General features: G+C 60.4%; 2 protein-coding genes across 7 annotated transcripts; both read right to left on the reverse strand.

Annotated features, from left to right (window-relative positions):
- Window positions 94–3,191, reverse strand: SAP25 (Sin3A associated protein 25). The gene is made up of 6 exons (XM_003124361.5): window positions 1,467–3,191; window positions 1,164–1,264; window positions 968–1,074; window positions 727–874; window positions 550–647; window positions 94–466 (listed from the first exon to the last, which is right to left on the reverse strand). The coding sequence occupies exons 1-6, from the start codon at window positions 1,598–1,600 to the stop codon at window positions 173–175; spliced, it is 882 nt and encodes a 293-aa protein (XP_003124409.3). The 5' UTR covers window positions 1,601–3,191; the 3' UTR covers window positions 94–172.
- Window positions 101–14,006, reverse strand: LRCH4 (leucine rich repeats and calponin homology domain containing 4). Of its 6 annotated transcripts, none has more exons than XR_002342282.1 (23): window positions 13,640–13,987; window positions 10,042–10,186; window positions 9,756–9,882; window positions 9,466–9,571; window positions 6,599–6,735; window positions 6,341–6,456; window positions 6,108–6,207; window positions 5,773–5,863; window positions 5,609–5,685; window positions 5,439–5,500; window positions 5,206–5,334; window positions 5,007–5,075; window positions 4,796–4,902; window positions 4,605–4,688; window positions 4,020–4,105; window positions 3,739–3,876; window positions 3,568–3,645; window positions 1,467–2,291; window positions 1,164–1,264; window positions 968–1,074; window positions 727–874; window positions 550–647; window positions 101–466 (listed from the first exon to the last, which is right to left on the reverse strand). XR_002342282.1 is itself a non-coding variant. In XM_021086231.1 (18 exons), the coding sequence occupies exons 1-18, from the start codon at window positions 13,857–13,859 to the stop codon at window positions 3,060–3,062; spliced, it is 2,070 nt and encodes a 689-aa protein (XP_020941890.1). In that variant the 5' UTR covers window positions 13,860–13,928; the 3' UTR covers window positions 1,914–3,059. The 6 variants fall into 6 exon arrangements, 4 of the variants coding, with proteins under 4 accessions (XP_020941890.1, XP_020941888.1, XP_020941887.1 ...); XR_002342281.1 differs by having other exon boundaries at window positions 4,796–4,905; window positions 13,640–13,927; XM_021086231.1 differs by lacking the exons at window positions 101–466; window positions 550–647; window positions 727–874; window positions 968–1,074; window positions 1,164–1,264 and having other exon boundaries at window positions 1,914–3,257; window positions 13,640–13,928.

Raw genomic sequence — 14,020 nt, forward strand, 5'->3', positions numbered from 1 at the left:
CTGGAGGGGGTGGGGAGGGCAGCCAAAACCGTGGTGGAGGAGGGGACCCCATCCCTGCCTCCACAACCCACTCTGCTATCTACCACGAGGAACTTGTCTGCAAACCAACACTGTTTTATTGTCAACAGAACCTGCCTGGGGAAGTAGGGGGCCCACTCTGCCCCCAGAGAGGCTATGGACCATGGGTGTCTGGGGTTCGTGGGAGAGATGGGTCAGTGCAGTGAGAACAGCTTTGGGCACCACTGGCACCCGGGTGGTCAGAGACGAGGTCTGGGGGGCCGGGAGGGGGCGGGGGAGCCCCGGAGAAGCTGGGCCTCGGCTCCCCCTGGCTCATCTGCAGGAGACCGGTGAGGGCGATCAGCTCGGGCCCACTGAGCCAGGCGGTGGGACAGCCAGAGGATGGAGTGGGGAGCACCCAGGGGGACATGATCGGGGGTGGGAGCAGCAGCTTCAGAGAGCCCATCACCTGAGGAGAGAGGAGGGGCAAGTGTCTCTTCCCAAGCCCTGCGGTGAGCGCTGGGGTGAGGCCAGGGCAGGAAGAGCGCTCACCTGCTGAGGGGGCTCGGACAGGTATAGGGGAACACGCTGCCCACAAGGCAGAAGAGGGTCTGAAAGAAAGACATCTTCACAGGACATCACAGGGAGCCCTGGGGAGGAGAAAGAAGCTACTAGGGCAGCAAGCTCTGCTCCGGTTCCCTGCAGAGCTGAGGGGACCAAGGGCAGTACCTGCATCCCTCGGCACCTGCTCTCGGCTCCAATGTCCTGTCAGACCCGGCCTGAGGCCTCTGCCTGAGACTGCCTCATACAGGGGCCAGAATGACGGATGACACAAAGTCCGGCCTGAGAAGGAGGCACCAGATGCACAGCTGGGTCCCTGGAGAGACAGGTGAGGTTCCTGCAGCTTCAGCCCCATCCCAAGGCAGCCCTGCCCCACCCGAGGCCAGAGCCGCAGGTACCCCCAACTCACCCACACCTGCCGTGGTTCTGCTTGAGCCTCATAGTTGGGGTCCCAAGGTGTTAGCAAGGTCATCCTTGATGGGGCCACCTCCCAGGTCATCTCGGGGGAGAGAGGACCTGGGGGGAGGGGACTTGAAGCAATTAAGACAGGCTCAGGAATCGGTAAAAGCGTCTTAGGAGAAAAAATGGCAGGACCTTAAACCTACCTGGGGTTCCCGAGGACCGCTCTGCAGCCAAGCATGGGGGCCTCCAAGGCAGCAGCTGCTCTTTCCAGGTCCAGGAAGGCCTTAGGGACCTGGGCTGAGGGCTGAGAGGGGGTGGTACTGAGATGCTCCAGTCACAGCCTCTCCCAGTCACCTCCCTGCTCCAAATCTGAGTTATTTCCAAGGCAGGCCCAAGGGTGCCCAGGGCGGGGAGAAGGCTCACACCCATTCTTCAGCAGGGACACTGAGATTTTCTCACATTGTGGGCTCCTGTTTCCCCCAAGAGCCGCCAGCCAAGCCCCTCACCTGTCCTGTGGTGGTGTTTCCGGCTCCTCTCCAGAGTCCCAGGTCTGGCCGGGGTTACTGCCCATCCAGGGGCCTTGTTCCTCGGGCGCCGGCTCCCCGCCCGCGCCCCACCGCCGGGGGGTCCAGGGCAACATGCCCCGTCTGGGTGCAGGGCTGGGCAGCACCTCCGCGCCCTCCGCCCGCCTGGCCGCTCCTGGAACCCACTCGGGCTCTACCTCCCTTAGCGGCCAGCGGAGCCCTAAGCGTCCCGGTCCCCGCGAGCCCAGGTCGGCCCACCTCTCAGGGCCTCGCGACGCCGGCGCCCAGCGCGTTTCCGGGCCACGTGGCGCGCGCTCCCGCCGGGATCCCGTGGGCGCCCCCTGGCGGCGGGGGACCTGTGGCGCCCAGTGGAGATGCGGGCGACCCAGCTTTCGTTCGCAGACACACACACATACACACACACCCCCCGAGGGGCAACCTAGATGGCTTCTGGCCTCTCTTTATTGCACTTGACACAATATTCAGGGCCCTCCTGCCATCCCAGACCCACGGCCGCACCCAGAGGTGACCACGCGCCTTGCTGGGCCGGCTTCCAATCTCTCAGGCCGAAGTGCCCGAGGAACAGGGCCAGGCCCGAGGCCGCCCTCACCAGTCCTCGCTAGAGAGCAGAGCCCAGGCGTGTCTGTCTTCTGTTCCTGGGGTCCTGGCCGGGTCGCGGCCCTGCACCCCCGACCTCAACCCCTAAGGCCGTTCCAGCAGTGCGTGGACGACAGCAGCGATGTAGGGGAGGCCCCTTCCCGGAGCCCCCTCCTCCTCCAGGATGTGGTGGGGCTGGCACAGGGACTCCTGGAGGGAGGGGCCAGGTTAAGTTCTTGTCACCTCCTCCTCTCGGCTGTAGGGTGGAAGGCACCCTGGAGGAGCCTGGGCAAAGGCGGCTGACAGCATGTAGGGGACAAAGGTCAGGGGCACCCTGGACATGGCTTGAGGACAAATGAGATGCAAGGAAGCTGCCAGTGGGTGACAGAAGGAAGATGACACAGGGGGCCAAGGCTCAGAGGGAAGGAGAGACCTGACATTTCCAGAGGGAAATGCTGGAGTAGGCAGGCTGGCACATGGAGCCCAAGGGACACGGCCAGGGCTGGGCCCAGGCACAGAGGGAGCAGACGCAAACACACATACACATACACACACACACACACACACACAGGTGGCCACAGTCTGTACAATTTATACAAGAGACAGGGACCCAGCCTGGGCCCCTCATCCCCTACAAATATAGAGTTCTCTCTACAAAATATAGATAATTTAGCCCCCCCTAGCGGGGGGGGGGAGATTAGGATCCACCCTCTGGGGAAGCAGAGGGCAGGGCAGGGAGAGGCTCGAAGGCACCGTCAGCGCTGAGAGGGGAGGGGCTACAGGAGGCGGGCCAGAGGCTGCGGGCCCAGGGTCTGGGGGCACCAGAGTGGGGCCTCTGAGGTCAGTGTTTCTGAGGGGAGGGGGCTCACTAGTGTCTTTGGTAGGGGCTGAAGGCACCACCGGTGGGGATGGGGCTCCCACGGGAGTCTTATAAATAGAAACAGGGCGAGGGGGTAAGGGCAGGGGTGACTTCAGGTCCTAAGAACCCAGGAGCCGAGTGTAGACGACACAGAGCAGCAGCATGAGGACGACGTAGAAGAAGATGAAGCCGCCCAGACCAGAGGGAGGCCAGAGGGGTGGGGGAGGCCTGCCCCCCACCCGCTTCACGGCCTCCAGGGTGGTCCACAGCCCCTGGGCGGTGCCCTGGAGGAGGTCCGAGGGCGAGCACAGGTCAGCCTGGGAAGGGAGAGTAGGACAGATGGACAAGGACAAAGGACACACGTCAGCAGCAGCAGCACGACGATCCTTCCCACCCCCTGCCCTCACGTGCCAGGGCCAGAGCCACGCCAACATGCAGAGTGCAGGGAAGGGGGGCACGCAGGGGACACATGCAGGCTCGGGGCTGGGGGACGTGCTTCCTTCTGGGGAGCAGACACCCCCCAGGAATGCAGTCCCGCCGTCCATGCAGAGTGCTCAGCTGAGCCCAGGACACGGCACTCTTTAGAGCAGAGACCAGCCCTGGGCTCCTGAGAACACACCCCCATACCTCAGGCACCCCCATTTTTCGACAGGCTTCTAAGAAACTCTCCACATTCTTCCGAGACTTGAGGGCACTGAGTTTTGGCTGGGGGTGGGTAAGGAAGAAAAAAAAAGTAAGGGAGAAGCCACAGGAGTCCCCCGTCCCAACCCCTACTTCCTGTCCTGGGCCCCAACTGACCACAGCAGGCGAGGGCACGTGAATGAAGGGCACAGACCGCGGCCGCAGCTGGTTGGCCAGCTGACAGAGGATGACCCCACTGGCCAGAGCCTCGGCCAGGTCCTCGGGCAGGGGCCGCTGCAGCCGTGACTCAAGGACCTGGGAGGCAGGGGGAGCCGGGAGAGAGGTCAGGGTCAGCAGGGAACCCCCTCCCGTCCCTTCCATCTTCCGCGGAAGTACCAGGGTGGGCGGAGAGGATGTCGAGGGAAGCCCAGGCCCCACGCAGACCCCGCCTCTCATACCTGGCGCAGCTGAGCCATCACCTCCTTTTCGTCCAACAGCTGAGGGGATCGCCGAGGTCTCAGGACAGAGTCTGGTGAGGAAGGGCCTGGAGAAAGAGGAAGGTGTGGGGCTGTCTCCACTGGCCTCCACCCACCTTGTAGCCAGTTCGCAGTGTCTGGCACCCACATCTCCTGCCTCTGTGCTCATGGGATTTGCAACACAAAAAGGCAACTGAGGAGTTCCCATGGTGGCGCAGTGGAAACGAATCCGACTAGGAACCATGAGGTTTGTGGGTTCGATCTTTGGCCTCGCTCAGTGGGTTAAGAATCCGGAGTTGCTGTGAGCTGTGGTGTAGGTCGCAGACGTGGCTCAGATCCCCTGTTGCTGTGGCTCTAGTATAGGCCGGCTGTTGTAGCTCCCATTGGATCCCTAGCCTAGGAACCTCCATATGCTGCGGGTGAGGCCCTAGAAAGCAAAAAAAAAAAGAAAGGGCAACTGAGCAGAGAACTCCCAGGCCAGCAGAAGGGATGACCCCAGCCCATGGCTTAGTACTGGGTTAGTACTGGATTAGCACTGGGTTAGTACTGGGGCGGGGGAAGACCCACCTGAGCCACTCTGAGAAGAAGAACGGAAGAGGAAGCTGTTTGGTCTCTGGATGGAGCCGAGCGGCCGGGGAGCCGGGGCGGTTGCTGGGGGCCAGAGCCAGGGGGCAGGGGCAGGTGAGAGAAACATCCCCGCAGGGTCCTACTCCCTCTCAGGCCACCAGGTCTCCCTCTTCCCAAAGCCCCTGTCCCACCTGGTTCAGCTACAGGAAGGGGCTCCTGGCAGGTGGAAGCCGGAGTGGGGGCAGGGGCTCCCTGCCCCCCTGAAGCTCCCTGCTGGGGGGCACTGGGCTTAGGTGTGCTGCTGAGGAGAAACAGAAGGAGAATGAGAGGGGGGAGTCAGGGGAGGGGTGTGAAGGGACAGGATGGAGTGGGGGGAGGGGGGGAGTCCAGGAGGACACATACTTGTAGGTGGCCTGAGCGGATGAGGCAGCAGCACCCCCACCAGCAGCCCTGACTCCCAACTTCAGAAAACTGGAAAATGGAGGAGGACATGTGGGGTGAGTAGTGCCAGGCAGGGGCCCCGCCAACCCTGACTGGCAGAGAAGCTCAGGAGGGCTTACTCCCAGAGCCCACCGCCCGGCAGTCACCCCCAGGCCCGCACCTGTCCTTCCTGGGGGCCCCCCACACCCCACTCTGCTGCTGCTGCTGCTGCTGCTGCCGCCGCTCACGCTCCTGCCACAACTGCAAGGTGTCTGGGCGCCGGCGCTCCTCCCCTGCAGGCTCCTCCCGCCTGAGGGGCAAAGGCAGAGGAGAGGTAGAGCCGGGTCCAGGGAGGGCAGAGGTGCGGGTGATGGGGTAAAGGGAGGAGGTGCAGGCTCAGGCAGCTCTGGGTACCTGCTGCTTGGCGCCCTCTCCCTGTCCCCTGCCACGGGGCTCGATTCTGGTGGCCGCTGCTCCTGAAGGAATAACAGCAGAGGGGCTGAGGGGGTCCCTCGAGCCTGCTCTAGTGCCCTCCCTGCAGCCCGCTGGTGGCGGACACACACGTGAAAGCAGGCAGCCCTCACCTCGCCAGCACCTCGATCTTCCTCCTCCCCAGGGACGTGGCTGTCGATGAAGTCAATCTGCTCGGGGTCTCCGTCGGCTGGAGAGAGGGCAGGTCAGCCAGCAGATGGGGGCCTTTAGGCCCTCATCCATTCCCCCGAGCCCCCAGCCTAACCCCACAACTCACCAGAGCCATCCTCCCTCCGCTCCCTGGGTCCCCGAGGCTCCCGGGCCAGCTCCGAGATCCGGAACGACAGCTCAGAAAACTCATCCGTCGACTGTAAATGCAGAGATGCACAGAAGGGAGACAGGCTCTCTGGGGTTGGGGGCTCCCAGTGCTCAGGGCCTCAGGCTCTGCTCCTGAGCCAGCCCTTCCCAGAGATACAAGGGCGAGGGAAGGAAGACGACAGCTCCAGCCACCAGCTGTCACTCTGAGATTTAGAGGCAGCAGGCAAAGGGTCCCAGCTCAGAGGCTCCCCCCAGGGTGGAGATGCCCAGTGTCCAGGGAAAGAAGGCCTTTACCTCATTTCCAGACCACCTCTTGCTGCCACTGTCAACGCTGTGGAAGCCTGAGTCCAGCCCACCGTCGTACCGACGTCCCGGAAACAAGTCCTCAGCTGGGCTGGGGTCAGCAGCGAGAGCTGCTCAGCCCTACTGTGGGCTGGGCAGCAACCTCCCAACCTGCCCTCCATGGGGTCCCTGCCAGGAAGGGGTTAAGTATCCAGGGGCTTCCTTCCTTCCCACTTGAAACTTACCAGGGACTGAAACTCGGGGGGCGGGAAGGGGCCAGGTCTCCCAGTGCAGACCCCCCGCGCCGCCCAGCCTCCGTTGACAAATACTTGAAGATGTGAAGTTTCCCCTTCAGGCAGACCTAGGTGTGGAGGCACATGGAGGGGTAGTTAGGGGACAGGAGGGTGCTCCCCAGATCCTGCTTGGCTACCGAAGGGACCGACGCCCCAACTTCTGCCCATTCTCAGCCCTGTCCGCATGGCCCAGCCCAGGCCACCCCTCACCTGAGCAGGTGGGCTTTGCAGGGGGTTGCTGTCCAGCAGAATGACCTGCAGGTGCCTGAGGCGGCAGAAGGAGACCGGGATGCGGGAGACACGGTTACAGGAGAAATCCAGGCGGACAAGAGGAAGGTCCCCCAGCTCTGGGGGTGGGTGAGGGGAGAGTCAGGAGCATGCCCAGGGGTGGGCTTTGTGCTCACTGCCTCTGCCCCCTGCTCTGACCAGCCGGTCACCCCTGGGGCCACCAAGCCTCACGTCCCAGGAACCACCTCCCTGCTCTTCTTCCCGCTCAAAGCGAGTTCAGCTGCTGCCCATCCCAGGTGCTGCCCCCCCCACCGCCCACTCCATTCCACCCTGCAGCCTTCCTCCTTCTCAAGTGACCGTCACAAGGCCCAAACCAAACTGGGACACCGCCTTGCTCAAAAGCCTTCCAGAGGAGTTCCCGTCGTGGCGCAGTGGTTAACGAATCCGACTAGGAATCATGAGGTTGTGGGTTCGGTCCCTGCCCTTGCTCAGTGGGTTAAGGATCCGGCGTTGCCGTGAGCTGTGGTGTAGGTTGCAGACGCGGCTCGGATCCCGCGTTGCTGTGGCTCTGGCGTAGGCCGGTGGCTACAGCTCCGATTCGACCCCTAGCCTGGGAACCTCCATATGCCACAGGAGCGGCCCAAGAAATAGCAAAAAGACCAAAAAAAAAATAAAAATAAAAAATAAAAGCCTTCCAGAACTTGCAGCCAGGGCTGCTGCGGCTGAGTGGACTGTGCCCTGCACAAAAGCACAGGCAGAAGGGGCTGCGACCCTGCTGCGCTCCATGAGCCAGGCCCTGGCCACCTGCAGGAAAGGGTGCCCTTCCCTTCTCCACTTCTCAAAAAGGCACGGCTGGATTAGTGGTGGCCGGAGACACAGGGTGAGAACAAAAACCACTGCTCTCCGGTCAGGCAGCACTCTCTGGTTAAGGAGCTCATGATCTGGCTCAGCCCAGGAGTTCCACCTTGCTGTCTACCCTCAGACCACATCAAACAACCCTCCAGCCCCTTGGCTTCTGGACTGTTCCACATGCTGTTTGCCCAGCTAGGAAATCTCCACTTTTCTGTCCATGCATCTTTCAAAGTTCACCTCAAGTGTCACCTCATCTATGAAATTTTTCCAGAGACTAGGTTGGAATTCATTGCTCCTTCCTCTGGGTTCCCAGGGCATTCTGCTGGGATCTCTTTTATGGCCCAGAGAGAGTTCTGACCAAATGCTTATTTGTACCCCTACCTACTTAGAAGGCAAAAGGGCGGGTATGGGGGGAGGGGCAGAGAAAACAGATGACCACCTGACTCCCCTCTCTTGTTCTTTTGTTTTGTTTTGTTTAGGGCCACACCCAGGGCACATGTAGGTTCCCAGGTTAGGGGTCCAACTGGAGCTACAGCCTCCAGCCACAGCAATGCCAGATCCAAGCCATGTCTGCAACCTACACCACAGCTCACGGCAACGATGGATCCTTAACCCACTGAGCAAGGCCAGGGATCGAACCTGCATCCTCATGCATGCTAGTCAGATTCATTTCCACTGTGCCACGATGGGAACTCCCTCTCTTGTTCTTTCAAACCATGGGTAGAATGACCCTGGTCCTTCCCACCTGGCCCTGGCTTGTCTTTCTCACTTCTATGCTGTGCACACAGGGTCTCTTCTGCCGGGTTGCAGAAGGGCGGAGAACTCATTCCATCAAAGGTCAGCTCCTCCGCACCTCTGGGGTGAGCTCTTCTCTGGGTCCCCAGGCAGAGCCACAAGGCTCCCTCTAGCTCCTGTGGCTCTTTAAGTATCCTGTTCTAGCACCTGCCTCTGCTTGTCTCTCCCCATTAAGCCATTAAATCTTTTTATTAATTTTTGCAGCACCTGCAGCATAAAGACATTCCCAGACCAGGGATGAGCCAGGGATCAAGTCTGAGCTGCAGCTGCAACCTGCACCACAGCTGTGGCAATGCCAGATCCTTAACCCCCTGTGCTGGGCTGGGGATCAAACCCTCACTGCCACAGAGACAACCTGGATCTTTAAACTACTGTGCCACAGGGGGAACTCCTAAGCCATTAAATCTTAAGAACTGGCTCAGGGAGTTCCCATCGTGGCTCAGCAGAAATGAATCTGACCAGTATCCATGAGGATACAGGTTCGATCCCTGGCCTCACTCAGTGGGTAAGGATCTGGCATTGCTGTGAGCTGTGGTACAGGCCATCAGCTACAGCACCAATTCAACCCATAGCCTGGGAACCTCCTTATGCTGCAGGTTCAGCCCTGAAAACACCAAAAAAAAAAAAAAAAAAAAAAGAGAGAGAGAGAGCTGGCCCAGATCTGAGTGACATCACTCACATCTACCTGGTCCCCACCTAAAACACAGGAAACACACGCACACAACCATGCTGGCTGAATAAAGGAAGGTGTGCCTGCTTTGGAGCACAGGCTATCAAATGTCAGAGGGCATCACAATTAGCTCATTAAAAAGCTGTTTGGGCTCCAGCACACGGCCTGGCCACACAGATTCAGAATCTCTGGGGAGGCGGCACAAGACCTCACCTGACTTGGGTTTTGAGAGCCTTGCTGGGGTGAGTGATGACATGGCTATGTGACCTGAAGGCCCCTTCTGAAATTCTACACAGCACTCACCTACCCTCCTCCCTGTACCTTTTCCTCCATTTGTCAGGTTCAGCTAGTAACCCACACCTTGGCCGCCTTAGGGGGTGCTGGTCAAGAGCAAGTAAAACAATCTACAGTGTGTTTCATACAATGCATCCCCCAGGCAACTAAGGCATTGCTTTTCCTTGAAGATTTCTTGTCTGTAACTCCTCCAAAGTAGACACACACACACACACCCTCACCCCCTCATTTTCCTCACCATCCGGCAGGGTGCTCAGCTGGTTCCTGCGAACATTGAGATCCCGCAGGGAAGGGAGACTGCACAGCTCTGAGGGCAGAGACTGCAACTCATTGCTGCTCACATCCTAGAATGAGGAAAGGAGGGCAGGAGCCACAAGACCAGGAGCATCAGAAACTGCCCCCGACCCTGGCCACCTCCTTCAGTCTCGGCCTTCCCCCAGGGAGCAGGCTGCCTTCCCCTGACGCCCCCGGAAAGGTCCCTAGTGCCTGGCTCGACAGTCCCTCCTCTCGCCCTGCCCCCATCCTCACAAGCTGTCGCAGGCTTCCCAGGGCGCTGATGTCGGGAGGCAGGGCTCCCAGTTTGTTGTTGCTGACAATGAGCACTCGCAGGGGCAGCTGGCAGATATAGGGTGGCAGCGATGACAGCTGGTTTCGGCTGTGGGAGGGAGAAAGGCAGTGGGCTCACGCCCCAGGCATGGCGTCCCAGCGACACTCTCCTCTCAGGGTCGCAGGGAGAGTCACTCTGGGCGCCATGCACCGGTACTTGGGGCCTAGAAGGACAACCCCCTACCCTCCAGTGGCCCTGCCTCCCTACCTGAGGTTGAGGTAGGTGAGAGCTGTGAGATTCCCCAAGGCTGGGTTCAGGCATCTCAGGCAATTGTGGTACAGGCTCAGGCCCTCCAGGGACACCAGCTGGCACGCTGCCTCTGGCACCTCGGGGAACCGGTTCCGGGACAGGTCTAGGGGAAGCAAGTGTCAGGGGAGAGTCTGCAAAGGCCTAGCCCTGGACAGAAGGACCCTGAGCCTCCCCAGAGCCGGTTGCCCAGACCTCTTCTTTCCCAGCAGACCTTAGGAATCAGACCTCAAGCGAGAGGAAAGCCTTCTGTAAACTGGAACACATTCCAAATGTGACCAGAAGGGCAAAGGGAAGGCGAAGGCCTTGGGGTCACTAGGCTGGAGAAGCCCAGACTTGGGCGGGCGGGGGGAGGTGGACAGGGCGAGCCACGAACACGATCTTCAAAACACACGAGTGCAGGGCAATTCTGCAAGAGTGGCTAAAGTCTCTAACTCTTGTGGTTCCTGTTTTGATGTCTGGAGATGTGGAAGGCCAAGGTCATAGGTGAAGGTTGGTGCTCCAAAGAAACTAGCAAGGTGATGGGCTGGGAGGCTCAAGATAAGACGACCAACAACCCCTGAGGAAGAAAGCTTATCCCTCCCAGGGGCCCTGTCTCCCAGCCCCAACCTATTTTCAACCCCGGGGGAGAAACCAAGGGTCATTACAGCCTGGCTCCAGACCTGACACCGCAACCAGCAGCCCCTGGGATCACAAGCCAGCCCCAAGGGACTGTGAGATTCCCAGAGACCAGGAGGGAAAGGCAAACGGCCCAAGCTGGAGGTGGGAGCTGGAGTCCCAGGCACACCTTCTCCAGGGCTGGCCTCCTTCCTACCCTCTTCTGGTCCCAAGAGCCCTCCTCTACTTCCTCTCTCACTGACCCAGACTTCAGACCAGCTTCTCTGCCTCTGGCATGATCGAGGAATAGGGAGGGTGGCAAGAAGGTAGAGTCCATTACCATTGTTTTAGCTCAACCAGGGGCTTGCTAGGCCAGTGCAAGGAGTCAGGCAGGGGACCCCCCAGCCTGGAGGCCTCGCTGCTTAGATCTCTACGGGCCTGGGTTTCTGTTTCCTCTGCTCAGCCTGTCCTGGGAGGGGCCCTGGGCCTGCTGAGGGAAGTCCCAGACAACAGAACTTGGGTGAGCTTCTTAGAGGGCCCTCCCCAGGGAGCGGCAAGCAAAAGCTGAGGGGAGGGGAAGCTGGGGTGTATCCCCCAAGGACATGAGTCTTGTGACAGGAAATGAAGCAGAAACAATCTGTCAGGTTCTGTCTCTGGTCGGCTCTGTGGTTCCCAGGGCGGATGACAGCCTGATGCCCCAGGAACCCTTCTCTCCGCCTCTGCTCCCAAGCCTGGTGTGCGCAGATAGAAGTCCTGTCACAAAAGACAGCTCCCGGGAGGGAGGGCAGAGGGATGAGGTGCAGTCCTCCCACCCCCCTCCACCTGCCCGCTTCCTCCGCATCCACTGAGGTGTGCGCTGCACGTGCCTGTGGATAAAGGGGGTGGAGGGCAAGTTCTGAGGGGGTAAGGTGGGCAAAAGCTAGGGCGGAAGGGAGCGGGCTGGAGGAGGCAGGGCACAGGAGGCACAGGATGTGGTCTGTGAGAGAATGAGCTGCACTTCTCTTTTGTGAGGGCAGCCCTTCCCCCACCTCAGATTCATCCTACTATCAGGGCCCAGGCACGAGTCCAAGGGACATGGGGACCTGCGCCACAGGACGCATGCAAGGAACACGCTGGTTCAGAAAGAGCTGAGAAAGCTGGAAGAGAGGGTTCCAAATGACTCGGGCAGCAGAGCGGTGGAGCCTGTAGTCTGTCAGGGATAAAGGGCGAGGGGATGTGGGGAGTAGGGTATGGGCACCACGGACTGGGTTTCTGCCACTTCCCCTTTCCACCCCAAGCTACAAGCACCCTGCCTGGGGAGCGGGGCCAGAGGAGAGAGTTCTGGGGACCAGAAAGGCCCGCCTGGCCTAGAACCTGGGCCCTGAAAGGCCTGAGGACTCGTGCGTGGAGAGCAGGGCACAGAGGGGTTCCCAGGAAGCTGGGATTTTCCCGCCTCCCTGCACAGGCTGGCTCACAGGAGGGGCGGCTGCACCCTGAGCCGGAATGCTGGGGGAGGAGAGCGGAGGGGGCAGGAGCTGGGAGGGCCTGGAGTTCTGGGTAGTTTTCCCCAGGAGTCCACGCACACAGACAGGGCCCTAAGGAAGTAAAGAATAACATTTGGTCTTTGTCAAAAAACAAGCAAGGGGGAGGGGCAAGGGAACAGACGGCCAGTGTCCCACAGCTGCTGAGGTCAATCTGGAGCTTGGGGGTTAGGCGGCTGGGGGAGACTGGGAGGGTCGGGAATGGCTCCTGGGGCTCACCCGCTCCCTGAACTCACTCGCTGCGGAGTGGGCAAGTTAGTTGACCTAGCAACCCGAGACAAGCCGAGTGGTTTCAACTGGTTCTCTCCAGAATGTTCGCGAGGAAGAGGAGAGCGTGCCAGTGCCTACAGGGTGTTTGCAGGTGATCAGGCACCTGCTGGGGAGAAATGCAGTCCCAGGGCAGGGTCATCCGGGGGACACTCTCATCCAGCTCCCAAGTCCTACCCTGGGCTCGGATGGGGTGGGGCTTTGGGAATGCAGTCCTCCACCCCTCTCTCAATCCCCACCCACCCCAGCTGCCAGCCCAAGGTCAGCGGTGGCCTCCTGAGCAGCTGAGGCCTGACTCACCTGTTACAGTGGCGTCCCCTACACCCTACCGTCAACAGACACCAGGATGGAAGACGCATGATTGTTAAGAGCCTATGGTAGGGGGAGTGGGAAGGACAGCTAGACGGTCTCTAGCTTCCCAGCACTCCCCGCTGGGAGATAAGATTTCCTTCCTTTCAGCAACTGCAAGTCCCCTCCCCTAGGGAAAGCAGAAACTGTACTGGGAATTCTAGGGTCTCTATGAGATCACAGGCTCCACAGTGATCTCACACACGCAAGGAGGAGGAGTTGCAGATAAAGGGATTAGGGATAATGGGAAGAGCTCAGGGAGAAAAGAGTTGGCGGGAGGTGGGAGATTTGCTTTTCTCCCACAGGCTGCCTGGGTGAAGAGCCGGGTCCGAGCAAAGGAAACAGAAACTTGGGGCTATCAGGGGCAAATCCATGGGAAGCCGCAGGGAACCTGGGGCTGCTCCTATCTTGGTGGAACAGGGGAAAGAGTTGGAGGCGAAGTGCAGAAAGAGAAATGAGTCATTAGAGGGGCTCGTGGGAACGATCAGAATTGAGGTTGAAGAGGTCACGCAAATAAGCCAAACTAGGGGAGGGGCGGGACCATTCTACAGGTGCGCAGATACGCAAATAAAGACAAACGGAGGTGGGGGCGCTCTCACAACGCTCGGCCGGGGACCCTGGGCGTTCCGTGCAAACGAGAAAAGTGTTCATTGTCTAGTAGTTCTTAAAATGGGGAAGGGGTGGCAGCTGACTTATGCAAAACAGCAGAATCCAGAACTCGGACCACCAGGTGAGGGAGCCGGCCAGGCTCCCTGGCTCCAGGAAAAACGAGGGGCGGGGCTATGCAAACGAGGGTCCCCGCGGGGCCCTGGGCCGGGTGCACTCACCAGCCTGGGTGATGTCTGACAGGTCGTAGCTGCGGGCCGCGCCCCGGGGGAAGTGCTTCAAACGCCGGTTAGACAGGTTCAGGGTCCCGGTGGCCACGGCCTCCTCTAGAGCCCGCTCTGCACTGCGGCTCCCGGGCAGACCCGGAGATCCTGGGACGGAGGTTGTGGCCGCCGCCTCCTCACCCCCAGCGGCGAGTGAGGCCGCTACCACCGCCGCCATCCGCTCCTGGCGGCTCCCGCTGCCTGACTGACGGGACCGGCCGTCCCTCCTTGCCCCTCCCCCTCCTCGGAGCCGCCGTAGTGGCTTCCAGGGGGAGGAAGCGGGCTCGAGGACCCGGCGGGCCAATCGCTGTCCCGGGACGCGTCGGAAGTGGCTAATCA

The sequence above is a fragment of the Sus scrofa genome, chromosome 3 (genome assembly GCF_000003025.6).
Source record: "Sus scrofa isolate TJ Tabasco breed Duroc chromosome 3, Sscrofa11.1, whole genome shotgun sequence".
Lineage (NCBI taxonomy): Eukaryota > Metazoa > Chordata > Mammalia > Artiodactyla > Suidae > Sus > Sus scrofa.